Source organism: Spermophilus citellus (genome assembly GCF_964194105.1).
Source record: "Spermophilus citellus genome assembly, chromosome: 18".
NCBI lineage: Eukaryota > Metazoa > Chordata > Mammalia > Rodentia > Sciuridae > Spermophilus > Spermophilus citellus.
Genome location: NC_138200.1, coordinates 133178 through 147642, shown reverse-complemented (window position 1 = coordinate 147642; position 14465 = coordinate 133178). Strand labels below are relative to the sequence as shown.

Genomic DNA, 14465 nt, shown 5'->3' with positions numbered 1-14465 from the left:
CAAAACAAAAATATTTTTAAAAAATGTAAACTGCAGGGTGTTTATATAATGAGACCGTACACATGCAGGGCAGGGAAGAAACTAGGGCCACATGGGCCACATGGATGTGCATTTAGGGTAGAAGCCAGGCAGAGAAGTGAAAACCCCATGTGTGTTCATGAATGGGCAAATTTTTCTAGGAGGTCAGGATGACAGCTATAGGGGAATGAAGGGCTCATGATAGCCAGTAATGTTTTTAATATCAAAGCTGGTTTTCTGGGGTACTCACTATATATATTTCTACATATCATAAACCTCCATCAAAAGGTTAAACAATTGCCAGGCATGGTAGCCCATGCCTGGACTCCCAGCAATTCTTTATTTTTATTTTTCAATTAAAAAAATCTATTTTTATGTAGTTGTATATAGATAGAATGCATTTTTTTTATTTATTTAAGAATTTTTTTTAGTTGTAGATGGACACAATATCTTTATTTTATTTATTTATGTATTTATGTGGTGCTGCGGATTGAACTGAACCCAGTGCCTCATGCATGCCAGGCAAGCGCTCAACCACTGAACTACAACCCCAGCCCCTATTTTATTTATTTTTATGTGGTGCTAAGGATTGAACCCAGTGCCTCACATGTGCTAGGCAAGCGCTCTACCACTGAGCCACAGTCCCCCTGGAATTCTTAAGACTAAGGCTGGAGGATTGTAAGTTTAAGTCCAGCCTTGGCAACTTAACAAGACTCTCTCATAAAATAAGAAATAAAAAGGAGAGTTATGGCCAGGCCTGGTGGTGCAAGCCTGTATTTCTGGTGACTCAGGAGGCTGAGGCAGAAGGATCATGAGTTCAAAGCCAACCTCAGCAGTTTAGCAAGGTCCTAAGCAACTGTAAGACCCGGAATTAAAAATGGCTGGGGATGTGGCTCAGGTGTTAAATGCCCTGAGTTCAATCCTTGGTGGTACCAAAAAAGAAAAAAAAAAAAGGAAAAGGAAAAAAAAACAAACCCAGGGATGTAGCTCACTGGTAGAGCACAAGGTTTTAGTCCCTAGTCCTGTGGCAGAAGATGAAGCCAAAGAAGCTGTGTGTGTGGCGGGATTGGGGTAGGGGAGGTGTTCAAAAACACCAGTTCTTGTGGTCCCCTAGGAAGAATTCAACAGAGGTGCACAAAATATAGACATGAATTTATTAGAAAAATGAGAAATGAGGATCAGGTACACTGTAGGGCACTGCACAGACGGCCTCTGAAGAGAGTGGAGTGGCTTTTTTTTAATATTTATTTTTTAGTTGTAGTTGGACACAAATACCTTTATTTATTTATTTATAAAATATTTATTTTTTAGTTATAGATGGACACATATCTTTATTTTCTTTTTATTTTTTTTTTAATGTGGTGCTGAGGATCGAACCCAGTGCCTCATGCGTGTTAGGGGAGCACTCTACGTCTGAGGCACAACCCCAGCCCCAATTTATTTATTTATTTTTATGGGGTGCTGAGGATTGAACATGGGGCCTCTCACGCTCTAGGTGAGTGCTCTACCGCTGAGCCATAAACCCAGCCTCAGAGAATGGAATGGCTTTTACGGAGTCTGGGGTTTTTAAGGGTTTTGGTTTCTTACCTTAGTTTCTCATTCCCTCTTTAAGTGTGTTTTTTACCCTTTTTATTTTGTGAGGTACCAGGGCACTTGACAACTGAGCTACATCCTCAGACCTATTTTGTATTCATTTTAGAGACAGGGTTTCATGGAGTTACTTAGTGCCTCACCTGCTGAGACGGATTCTCCTGCCTCAGCCTCCAGAGCCAGGGTGAGCCACCTGGCTTTTCTTACCTTTGTATAGCCTTCAGCCAATTTCCTTGGTGAGGGTTCAGATGACCTGGTCACAATGTGAGGGTTGTGAGGATCTGATCACAAGGGGTTGGTGTTACATGACCTTGAAACCATCCTCTCCTTAAAGAGTTATAATCAACTACTGCTGGGCAAGGTTTGGCTCAGCAATTTCCATTTTCCAGATGTTTGCCTTTTGTGATAAAGTTCCCTGTGATTCCCAGTCCTGTGACTTATGAACTCTCTTTGATATATGTGTAGGTTGTACTGCCTGTAAAACGCAGTACAACATGCATATATGTCCATCCCCCCCCTAATCACCTGCTCAAGGTTAAACCATCTACCTACAGTAGGAAGAAAAAAATTAAATAAAGAAAAGAAAGAAAAAAGTCCATAGCCCCAGGTTGGAGATGTAGCTCAATGATAGAGTTTGCTTAGCATATGCCCTGGGTTGATCCCTGATACTACAAACAAAACAAAACAAAACAAACCTAGAAACAAAATTAACTCTTCCAAAAAGAACCCAAAGAACCAGAAAACAATACTCTCCACCCCAAAGTCCAGCAGAGACAGAAAGCACAGTAGTATTTGCCAGGGGTTAATGAGAGAGCAGAATGGGGAGTAATTGCTGACAGGTATGGAATTTCCCCCCACTTTTCTTAAGTTGTACATGGACACAGTATACCTTTATTTTTTTAATTTATTTTTATGTGGTGCTGAGGATCAAACCCTTTGTGCTAGGCAAGTGCTCTCTACCCTAGCCCCTGGAGTTTCTCTTTGGGATGATGAAAATATTTTAAAACTGGATAGAGGGCTGGGGATGTGGCTCCAGCGGTAGCGCGCTCACCTGGCATGCATGCGGCCCGGGTTCGATCCTCAGCACCACATACCAACAAAGATGTTGTGTCCGCCGAGAACTAAAAAATAAATATTAAAAATTCTCTCTCTCTCTCTCTCTCTCTCTCTCTCTCTCCTCTCTCACTCTCTCTTTAAAAAAAATTCTCTCTCTCTCTCTCTCTCTCTCTCCTCTCTCTCTCTTTAAAAAAAATAATTATCATTAAGTTGTAGTTACACAAAATATATTTATTTTATTTATATGTGGTGCAGAGAATTGAACCTACAGCCTCACAGGCGCTAGGCAAGCTAGCTCTAAAACTGAGCCACAACCCCAGCCCCCCCAACTTACTTTTAAAGTGGACACATTTCTTTCTTTTCCTCTGTCCCTGCTCCTCCCTAATTACTCCCCACTCCCTAACCTCGGGGAAAATTACCTTTCTTTCCCAATTTAGGCAGAATTATCTGTCCTTGAGTACACACACCCATCACCAGAACAAAGTAATACAGAGTTTGGGGATGGTACAGGAAGATCACAGAAATGAATACCTCCCAAATTAACAAGTGAATTAACAACTCTAGACTGAGAACTCCGAGTCACCTCTTTAACACACACACACACACACACACACACACACACACACATCATGGTTCTCCTTTGCTAGCAAAGCAATAAACCATTTTCCTTTTACTCAAAACCATGTCCTTGTTATTGGATTGGCATCAGGAACAAGGATGGAGCATTTGGCAACAAGAAGCTGTCTCAAAAAATAAAAGTACTAAATAGCTCTGGGTTCAATCCCCAGCACCACAAACAAAACCAAATAGCACAAACAAAAAATACCAAACAAAAACACCCCAAACCAAAAATATCTAGAATAGTATTTGACTAAATACTTGGGGACCACCTTGGCCTAGTCAAACTGACATATACAATTCCCTTTCTAGGTATAAGCCCAGAGAGATGCCAGCAAGGGTATCCTGTCTGTGTAAGGCTGTATATCACAGTATCACAGGGAGCACAGGTGGAGAGTGGCTGCCTGGAGTCTTCACTGGGCAATGAGTCCACAAGGAAGGCCTGTGATGGAGCCTTCCTATTGGGTAGCAGGGGGTAGTCTAAGCCATGGCCATTCAGAGGTTTCCATGCATCAATCCTGCCAGAGGACTCTCAGGAGTCCAGAAAGAAAGGATGAGGAAAAGGAGGCAGTAGGGACAGTATGGGCAATCAAGGAAGGAAAATGGCATAATAAAGTATAGGTGGGGGACTGGGGCTGTGGCTCAGTGGTAAGTGCCCTAAACAACTAAAAATATTGAAGAAAAATAAAGGTCCATTGACAACTAAAAAAATATTTTTTAAAAAAAGTACAAGCGGGCTGGGGATGTGGCTCAAGCGGTAGCGCGCTCGCCTGGTGTGCCTGCGGCCCGGGTTGGATCCTCAGCACCACATACCAACAAAGATGTTGTGTCCGCCGAGAACTAAAAAATAAATATTAAAAATTCCCTCTCTCTCTCTCTCTCTTTATCTCTCTCTCTTAAAAAAAAAAAAAGAAAAAAAAAAGTACAAGCTGGGCGTGGTGGTGCATGCCTGTAATCCCTGCAGCTCAGGAGGCAGAGGCAGGAGGATCATGAGTTCAAAGTTAGCCTCGGCAAAAGTGAGGCACTAAGTAATTCAGTGAGACCCTGTCTCTAAATAAAATACAAAATAAGGCTGGGGATGTGGTTCAGTGGCTGAGTATAGCTCAGAGGTTCAATCCCTAGTATGAAAACAACACCAACACCAAAAACAAAACAAAACGAAAAAAAAAAGGGGGGGGGAGAACAGCAATAACAGCAATGAATTTTTTAAAAATGAAAAGAAAAAATATTCATACGGGAATCTCTAGAATAGGCAAGTCCATAGTGAACAGTGGGTGTCAGTGACTGAGGAGAGAGGCTGCGAGTTTCCTAGGGTTCCCAAAACAAAACACTACAAACTGCGTTTTTAAAAACAACAAAGATTCATTCTCTCAGAGTCCCACAGGCCAGAAATCTGAATTATAGTTTTTGGTAGTGTTGGTTTCTTTGGGAATTTATGGGGGGAGATTGTGTCCCATGCCTGTCTGATGGTTTCTGAATACTCTTGGCCAACATTTCTTTGCCTCCAAACACATAATTCCAATCTCTGTCTGCTCCCCTTTTCAGTACTGGACACTGAAGATTGAACCCAGGGGTGCTCTACCATTGAACCACATCCCCAGCTCTTTACTATTATTGTTATTTTTGTACTGAGGATTGAACCCATGGATGTTTTTGATTGAGCTACATCCCCAGTCCTTCTTATTTTGACCCAGGCTTTCACTAAATTGCTGAGGCTAGCCTTGAACTTGCCATCCTCCTGTCTCATTCTCCCAAGTAGCTAGGATTACATGCCCAGGATTCTGCTTCTATCTTTTTACAAATGTTTTCCCTGTGTACACATATCTTCTTCTAAAGGTACCAGTCATATTAGATTAAGATTTACTCTATTCCAATTGGATTCAGTGGCATATGCTGGTAACCCAAGAGACTTGGGAGGCTGAGGCAGGAGGATCACAAATTCAAAGCCAGCCTCTGCAACACAGTGAGACCCTATCTCTAAATAAAATATAAAAAGGGCTGGGGCTGGGGCTCAGTGCTTAAGTGCCCCTGGGTTCAATTCCAGGTACAAAAAAAAATTAGCCTACTTCAGTATGACCTCATCGTTACTTAAAATCTGCAAAGGCCCTATTTCTAAATAACTTTATATTCACAGGTACTTCAAAATATCTTTTTGGAGACACAAATAAGCACAAGATAGGGGCATAGTGAGTTGAATTTGTACCCCGCAAGAAGATACACCTGTAATATAAACTTTAGAAAGGGTCTTTGCAGATAAAATTCAACATACCAAGATTAGATCATTTTGGTTTATCCAGATAGGCCCGAAATCCAATGATGAGCGTTCCTGTAAAAAACAGAGACACATTCAGTGATGCAGCCACAAGACCTCCTTAGCATGGGTTTGGGGTGATGCCTAAGGGTAGAAGGGAGAACCAGACACAGGTGTGGAGTTTAGGGAAGGAAGAGAGGTGAGGTGGCTATCCGTGGCCAGGTCTTCAACTGGGGTGGTGGGCAGTCATCAGCTGCTCTGGATGCAGTCTGAGCAGCCCCTGCACATTGTTTCCCCCACTTGAAGCCCTGTCTGCAAGGCCAGATTATTCCTGGTGGACCAAGGAGTGAGTCTTTTTAGAGGGCGAGCAAGGAGTACAGAGGGCAAGGGCTTGGTTCCCTGGGGAAAGAGCCAAGGCAAGCTCCTGTCCTGTCATATACCTCTGGACCTCTGGCTGTCCAGCTTTTCTCAGAGAAGACCTGAGTAAAGGTCTTGCCCTGGCCCTGTTTGGCCAATCCCTGGACTATTCTTGGGACTACCTGCTCTCCCTTCCTCCAGTGCTGTCCTAGCACTTTCCAAAGCTTCATTTTCCTCATCTGGATAATACAGAGACAGCAGCCTGGTGCCCGGTGGTGAGGGGATGGTCCAAGGCCTGCGATTGATACTGCAGGTCACCAGCTTGTGCGGTTGCCCCCACACTGGGGATGAAGGTTCACACTGGGGACCTAGGAGATGGGAATGGGGGGCTCTGCCAGGGGAAGGCCTGTAAAGGGACAGCCAACATAGGGTGCCAGGGGACCCAACCTCTCTCTAGTGAAGGACCCCAGCCCCATAACCTAAGGCCCGATTATGAAAAGTAGAAAGTATGCAGTAAACAGGGTGAGCTCACCACATAACCTGTTAGAAAGGGCACCCTGCCCACAACACAGGACATGCTTGAGCAAACTGGGATCATAAGCGGGAACAGGGAGGAAACAAAATGTAAACCTGTGAGATTTATGAGTTTTTCGGGAACCTATAGTGAAAAACAAGTTTATCATAGTGAAAAACAAGTTTACCCTTTAAGTGACATGTATGCTGGATTCAAAAACACCTGTTATTGTGCTACGTGGAAAACAACTCCTTTTTCCCTATAAAAGATCTGTACCCCAAATCCCGGTGTGCCAGTTCACCAAAGCTTCGGCTGAGGTTTTGCTGTGCACCTGCAGGCGCCTGTGTATTAATAAACTTGCCTCTTGCTTTTGCAGCCAGTGTGACGCTAGTTCTCTTTTGGACGGGGGATTTGAGGGTCTGAGGGTCTTTCACTAGGACCTGCCGGATGTACAGTCACCTCTCTGGGCAATTCCTACAGACCCTTCACTTCACTGCTTTTCACTTTACCAGTTGCTGATCCTAGTCTGCCTCAGAATCTTTGCATTTGTTTTTGCCTGAACTGTTCTTCCTGTGCAGATGTTTGGGGGCAGCTCCAGGGCTAGCCACTACCATCTTCCACTCTTTTTTTTGGCTACAGGATCTCGCTAGCGTTGCTCAGGCTGGCCTGGAACTTTGGATGCTCCTGCCTCAGCCGCCCAAGTGGCTGGAGGACACTCGTGCGCTGCTCTGCGACTGTCCAAGTCGCCAGCCAGGGTCCATGCCGGGTCGTGGCGGCGGGGCAGCACTGGGGAGGGCACTGAGCGGCCCAGCAGGGCCAGAACAAAGGCAGGGGCGGGGACAAGCCCGCGGTCCCCAGCTTCGCCGCGATAAAGGTCACGTTGGCCTGGCGGCCAGCCCCGGAGACCTTGTCTCCAGCGCTCTGCAGAAAGCCGCAGACCATGGCGTTTCTTCGTGCCGAGTTCCTGCAGGGTCCCCTTTCCTCGGGTCCCGCTGCTCCCCCAGACAGCTTTAGTCGCAAGCTCGCGCCTTGACCCGGAATCTTCCCCGCCAGATCCTGCTCCCCTCTGTGGGATTGCTCTCCTCCAGACCCTTTTTTCTCCCAAGACATGGAACCTGCTTCTCTACCCACTCATACTGGGGAATGTACCCAGGGGCGCTTAACCCCTCAGTCACATCCCCAGCCCTTTTTGCATTTTATTTAGAAATGGAGTCTCACTGAGTTGCTTAGGGCCTCCCTAAATTGCTGAGGCTGGCTTTTAACTCAGGATCCTCCTGCCTCAGCCTCCAGAGCCGCTGGGATTACAGGCAGGCACCACCGCACGAGGCCCTCTCCTCACTTTAGAGGTTTAGTTCGCCCACAGGGGAAAAAAAGACATAGGGCTGGCTAAAACACAAGGAGTCTTTGGGGTTTGGGCAGAACTTTACGAACTGGCCTGCATTTGACTAAGTGGATCTCCAGTTTCCAAAATTCAACAATACTGAGGTTACAATTGCCTCCACCTCGAGGCAGAACCTAGCCAAACGCCCCTCCACCTGCGCCACACCCACTGCACGTTGGGCCCGCCCCCTCTCCAGAAGCAATGGGGACGTAGCGGCAGACGTCTCACCCCCAACCGAAGGGCGGGGATCGAGTGGAGGTATGCGATGCCCAAGCTCGAGAACGCAGCCCACCACCGCGCGTTCGGTGGGGACGTGGAGCTAGGCAGAAATCACGCTCCCCTAACGGTGCAGACGCCCTGCTCGCGAATTCAGTTGCGGCGGTGACGTCAAAGAAACCACGCCCCCTTCCAGGTCGTGCCGAAGTGGGGTTGGCCGTGGTGGGCCGACCCCGCGCGGGCGCGTGCGTACTCGCGGGCTTGCCCCCGGCGCCCGGCTTGAGCCCCGCCCCCGGGCGTTCGGCGCTCACCGCGCGTGCGCGTCGGCGTCGGCGCCAGTTATTTCTGTCCCGCCCCCAAACCGCGGCTCTTTCTGCGAGCGGGCGCGCGGTCGAGCGGTTGTACGCGGAGCTTGTGGCGCGTGTCTCGGCGGTGGCTGAGGAGACTTGAGTGGCGCCGTTGTGAGGTGATCAGGCAGCAGCCGGCCCGGCCTCAGCAGCGCCCCGCACGCGGCCAGCGGCAGCCCCCAGAGACGCGTGGCGGCGCTCGGCCTCGCGGCGTCGGCGGCGGCCCAGCCGTTGGCGGCGAGTGGGTCTGCGCCTGCGCGGCGGGCCCCGCGCCCCTCCTCCTCCCTGGGCTCCCCCGGCGGCGTGTGAATGGCGGCCTCGGCGGCGGCGGCGGCGGCCTCAGCGGCCGCGGCCTCGGCTACCTCGGGCAGTCCTGGCCCAGGGGAAGGCTCGGCGGGCGGCGAGAAGCGCTCCTCCGCCTCTTCGGCCGCGGCCGCGGCCTCGGCCTCGGCCTCGGCCTCTGCCTCTGCGTCCTCGCCTGCGGGGGGCGGTGGCGAAGCTCTGGAGCTGCTGGAGCACTGCGGCGTGTGCCGGGAGCGCCTGCGGCCGGAGAGGGAGCCGCGACTGCTCCCCTGCTTGCACTCGGCCTGTAGTGCCTGCCTCGGGCCCGCAGCGCCGGCCGCTCCCAATAGCTCGGGGGATGGCGGCGCAGCGGGCGACGGCGCCGGTGAGTACCGGGTGGCGGGGCGCCCCTCCCCCTCCCCGCAACCCCTGATCCGGACGCGCCGCCGAGACCCTGGACTGCGCCTGTGCGAGCGGACAGGGGCCGCGACAGGGTTTGGCCTGAGCGGGTTGTGGGCCTTCGTGGTAACAGTGGGCCCTGAGATGGGCGTCTGACTGAAGTTGGAGGAAATCTGGCTCGGGGAGTGGAGGGTCGCTTCCGCTGGAGAATGGGGGTTCAGCCTAGGTGCAAGCGAGCGTCGTTCTCAAATCCCTGCCTCTGCGCCTTTCACAGTGGTGGACTGTCCGGTGTGCAAGCAACAATGCTTCTCCAAAGACATCGTGGAGAATTACTTCATGCGGGATAGTGGCAGCAAGGCTTCCTCCGATGCCCAAGATGCGAACCAGGTACGTTCTGCTTTAGAGGAACCTAGTACCAGCTCCAGTTGTTACTTTCTAGGTAATATCACAGCCCTGGTGGGTTGCCTAGGTTGAGGAACAGACCCACCATATTCTCGCGATGTATTTCCTGGAGGTAAACCCGGATCTGTCAGGTTGTCCTGCCTTTGTGATCCTGTCTTTCCCCTGACAGTGCTGCACTAGCTGTGAGGATAATGCTCCAGCCACCAGCTACTGTGTGGAGTGTTCGGAGCCACTATGTGAGACATGTGTGGAGGCTCACCAGCGGGTGAAGTACACCAAGGACCACACTGTGCGCTCTACTGGTATGTGGTGGGGTTGTAGCTGGAGCTGCCCTATGTACTACGTCTTTAGTTGCTTAAGTGCTGGTTTTCATCTGGAGGTGGGTTCTAGGGTGGTACCTTCCAAAAAGCCTGAGGGCAGAACTCCCTAGGCTCTGGTTTGCAATCTCTCTGGGGGCCTAGGTGGAAGGAAAAAAAAGGCCATGGGTAGGGGAGGCATAGGGGCCCTCAGCTACTGGGGTACCGAGGATTCAAGAAGGTCTTCTTGGAAGCACTCTGTCAGAGAGGGCCCAGGTTGGTGAAGGGCTGAACATAGGGTTTTGGGCTCCCTGGCACTTAGCTTTAGACTTGTACTGGGGAAAGTGGGGTTTCTGGACCATCATTGATGGTAGTACTGGAATATGTCAGCTGTTGAGGCTGACGTATCCTACCTAAAGCTTAGTTATGTATTTGTAGGTTTTTGTGAGTATGTGGGTTTGGGTTGGAAAGGGGTTTGTGTGATAGTGGAGTTTCATAGCTGTGGATCCTGAGGAGCTGAACTGGGAGGAATGGGCAGGGATCTGCAGAGGTCCCAGCTTTCAGGTTCTTGGCCAGTGTTGAAGGAGGTGGGCTGCATAGAAGCCTAGGTCTGATTGATCTCTGTTATGTGCTACATAATTTAGGCCTGACCAGTATAGTTAGGACTTGATTAGTGTTGAGCAGGAAAGAGACTGGTGTGCCTGATTTTGTAATGGGGAGACTGGTGTGGGAGTTATTGGCTTGTTGGTTTTTAGTGGTATTACTCTTAACACCAGGACCCTGCCCCACATTCTGAGAGTCCCAGTGTAACATTTTATCTCAGCTGGGTATCCTAAGGGTCTTCATTTGTAAGGAATTCTTTTTGTTAGGGAAGAGGGAGGACAACAATGAAAGAGGAGAAAGGTAGCCAATTGGAAGATGGTTTGTAGGTGGGCAGAACACTGAACAATCACCCGGGTAAGTTTCAAGTAGAGAGAGTAATGAGTTCTCTATTGATAAGCTGTCATCTTTTCTTTTTACTTGTTAATTTGTGGTACTGAGAATGAACCCACTGCCCCACACATGCCAGGCAAGTGCGCTGCCGCTGAGCCCCATCCCCAGCCACTTATTTGTTTGCAAATAAATACGTAAAATAATAAATATTTAATTTTGAGTTGTAGATGGACACAATACCTTTATTTTATTTTTACGTGGTGCTGAGGATGCGAATCTAGTGCCCCATGCATGCCAGGCATGAGCTCTACCTCTGAGTCACAATCTCGGCCTTTATTTATTTTAATGTGCTGAGAATTGAACCCAGTGCATCACATACCAGGCAAGCACTCTACCACTGAGCCACAACCCCAGCCCTGACAGGCTGTCATCATTAATCTTTTATTGTCACTCATGGAAGCTAATAGAAATGGAGTTTTTTCTTATGCAAGCTGGGGGAGATTGGGGAGCAAGGAGCAGCCACTGCCATGTGCCATCTAGGCTTTCTCAATAGAATAGACAGGAAATATCTCAAGCTCTGTCTACTGGCCCAGTTAGAATTGGCCAAGAGTAGGGTCCAGCCTCATGGTTCTTAACTTCTCAGGGCCGGCCAAGTCTCGAGATGGTGAACGTACTGTGTATTGCAATGTGCATAAGCATGAACCCCTTGTGCTGTTCTGTGAGAGCTGTGATACCCTCACCTGCCGGGACTGCCAGCTCAACGCCCACAAGGACCACCAGTGAGTCCCAGAGCACAGCGGGTGGGTGGATGCCACTTCTTCTTGGGCTCAGCATTCAGGTAAACCTTTTTTGCTCTCAGGTACCAGTTTCTGGAGGATGCAGTGAGGAACCAGCGTAAGCTCCTGGCCTCATTGGTGAAGCGCCTTGGGGACAAACATGCCACATTGCAGAAGAGCACCAAGGAGGTTCGCAGCTCGTAAGTGTGGATGTGAGAGGTGTGGGGAACCCTGGGTAAGACACTTCCCAGCTTGACCTACCTTGTCCTCTAGGATCCGCCAGGTATCTGATGTGCAGAAGCGTGTGCAGGTGGATGTCAAGATGGCCATCCTGCAGATCATGAAGGAGCTTAACAAGCGTGGCCGTGTGCTGGTCAATGATGCCCAGGTAAACCTTGTGCAGGTGGAGGAGTACCTGGGTACCCACTGCTTTCCTTGCTGACCTTGTTCCCTTTTACCCACAGAAAGTGACTGAAGGGCAGCAGGAGCGTCTGGAGAGGCAGCACTGGACCATGACCAAGATCCAGAAGCATCAGGAGCATATCCTGCGCTTTGCCTCTTGGGCTTTGGAAAGTGACAACAACACAGCTCTACTGCTTTCTAAGAAGCTGGTGTGTGGTGGTGGGCTATAGTTGGGTGGACCCCTGCACTCTGGGGTTCTATTTGTTGTCCAGTGTTAATGTCCCACTTACCTGTCCCACCAGATCTATTTTCAGTTGCACCGAGCCCTCAAGATGATTGTGGATCCCGTGGAGCCACACGGTGAGATGAAGTTTCAGTGGGACCTCAACGCCTGGACCAAGAGTGCCGAGGCATTTGGTGGGTTCCAGTTTTTGCCCTTGTTCTACTTTGGTGCCACCCTAGAGACTGTACCTACTTAGCTTTTTCTTTTCTTCAGGCAAGATTGTGGCTGAGCGTCCTGGTAGCAATTCCACGGGCCCTGCACCCATGGCTCCTCCAAGAGCTCCAGGGCCTCTGAGCAAGCAAGGCTCTGGTAGCGGCCAGGTGAGCAGGGGAGAGGACCCAGGGAGAGGCAGGGCATAGGGTCGAACTGAGACTGAGGTCCTCTTGCTCTGCTCTGTTTGCAGCCAATGGAGGTACAGGAAGGTTATGGCTTTGGGTCAGGTGAGTGCATCTTTCTGGGGGCAGGGTGAGAGGACACGATAATGCCCTGTGTCTACCATCTTCATATTTGTGTTCTCAATAGATGATCCCTATTCAAGTGCAGAACCACATGTATCAGGCATGAAGCGGTGAGTGGCCATCCTTAGTGGGGTGGGGTGAGGGATAGGGACAAGTGGATGCTTAAGCCAAGGTCTACTTATAGAGCCCGCTCAGGTGAGGGTGAGGTGAGCGGCCTCATGCGGAAGGTGCCACGGGTGAGCCTCGAACGCCTGGACCTGGACCTTACAGCTGATAGCCAGCCACCCGTCTTCAAGGTCTTTCCAGGCAGCACCACTGAGGACTACAACCTCATAGTTATTGAACGTGGTGCTGCTGCAGCGGCTGCTGGTCAGCCAGGGAGCATGCCTCCAGGAGCCCCTGGTGCACCACCCCTGCCTGGCATGGCTATTGTTAAGGTGAGCTTGTCCCAAGGGACCATTGGAAGGTGGCATTTGGTGACCGGGGTCTGGCTGGCTTCTCTCTCGAACACCCTTCACTGCCTTGTAGGAGGAAGAGACGGAGGCTGCTATTGGAGCCCCTCCTGCTGCCACTGAGGGCCCTGAGACCAAGCCTGTGCTGATGGCTCTGGCTGAGGGCTCTGGCACTGAAGGTCCCCGCTTGGCCTCACCTAGTGGCAGCACCAGCTCAGGCCTAGAGGTGGTGGCTCCAGAGGGTACTTCAGCCCCAGCTGGTGGCCCAGGTACCCTGGATGACAGTGCCACCATTTGCCGTGTATGCCAGAAGCCAGGTGACTTGGTCATGTGCAACCAGTGCGAGTTTTGCTTCCATCTGGACTGCCACCTGCCTGCCTTGCAGGATGTGCCAGGGTGTGTATGAGGCTGGGTGGGGTCTGGGTAAGGCATGATAACTGGGCAGGTTCCTGTGCATTCCCTCCTTTTCACCCCAGGGAGGAGTGGAGTTGCTCCCTCTGCCATGTGCTTCCTGACCTGAAGGAGGAGGATGGCAGCCTTAGCCTGGATGGTGCCGACAACACTGGCGTGGTTGCTAAGCTCTCACCAGCCAACCAGAGGGTAAGGGCTGAGCTGCTGAGCTATGGTTGGCGTAGTGGGTTTGATCTTCCTGTGTTCTATATTATAGCTCTGACATCTATTGTAGAAATGTGAGCGTGTCCTCCTGGCACTATTCTGCCATGAGCCCTGCCGCCCCCTGCACCAGCTGGCTACCGATTCTACTTTCTCTCTGGTATGTTGATTCCTAGGGTCTAAGAGTAGAGGTGGAGTATGCTGGATTTCCACTGTCAAAGGTCAGAGATGTATGTTGTCTCTTGCCTGTAGGAGCAACCTGGTGGCACCCTGGACCTGACCTTGATTCGTGCTCGCCTCCAGGAGAAATTGTCACCCCCTTACAGCTCCCCCCAAGAGTTTGCCCAGGATGTGGGCCGCATGTTCAAGCAGTTCAACAAGTTGACAGAGGTGAGCCTGTAGAATGAGGGCATGGGTGTGGGGGAAGTGGGAGGAGGAAGTCAGGGACTACCCACCCATTGTGCACTCTTGCCTGTCCCAGGACAAGGCGGATGTGCAGTCCATCATCGGCCTGCAGCGCTTCTTCGAGACGCGCATGAATGAGGCCTTCGGTGACACCAAGTTTTCTGCTGTGCTGGTGGAGCCCCCGCCGCTGAGCCTGCCCAGTGCTGGCCTAAGTTCCCAGGAGCTGTCTGGAGGCCCTGGTGATGGCCCCTGAAGCTGGGGCCCTTATGGCCTGGCCAGCCCAGCTCTGATCTATCCTGTTAACCCCATCCCTATCCCAACCCTGGTGGCCTAACTCCTACACCTTGGTGGCCCCATCCCCAGTCCCTCACAAAAATGGTTTTTACTTCTATGGATTTAATAAAAACTTCACCAGTT

General features: G+C 50.5%; 2 protein-coding genes across 3 annotated transcripts in view; one reads left to right on the top strand and one right to left on the bottom strand.

The window, feature by feature from the left end:
• Positions 1–8446, bottom strand: part of ZBTB45 (zinc finger and BTB domain containing 45) — a 26783-nt gene extending 18337 nt beyond the window's left edge. Inside the window, exons 1-2 of one of the 2 annotated variants that reach the window (XM_081274417.1) lie at positions 8313–8446; positions 5552–5608 (exon numbers count right to left, since the gene is read on the bottom strand). The gene's annotated coding sequence lies outside the window, so the exon portion shown is untranslated. Of the gene's footprint in view, positions 1–5551; positions 5609–8013; positions 8205–8312 lie in introns of those variants that run through there. The other variant, XM_081274416.1, reaches the window with a different exon arrangement.
• On the top strand, positions 8384–14465 carry TRIM28 (tripartite motif containing 28). The gene is made up of 17 exons (XM_081274407.1): positions 8384–9015; positions 9304–9416; positions 9601–9733; positions 11304–11439; positions 11520–11636; positions 11710–11824; positions 11901–12047; positions 12141–12255; positions 12335–12441; positions 12525–12561; positions 12644–12689; positions 12764–13016; positions 13108–13427; positions 13508–13631; positions 13717–13803; positions 13896–14033; positions 14125–14465. The coding sequence occupies exons 1-17, from the start codon at positions 8658–8660 to the stop codon at positions 14299–14301; spliced, it is 2523 nt and encodes an 840-aa protein (XP_081130533.1). The 5' UTR covers positions 8384–8657; the 3' UTR covers positions 14302–14465.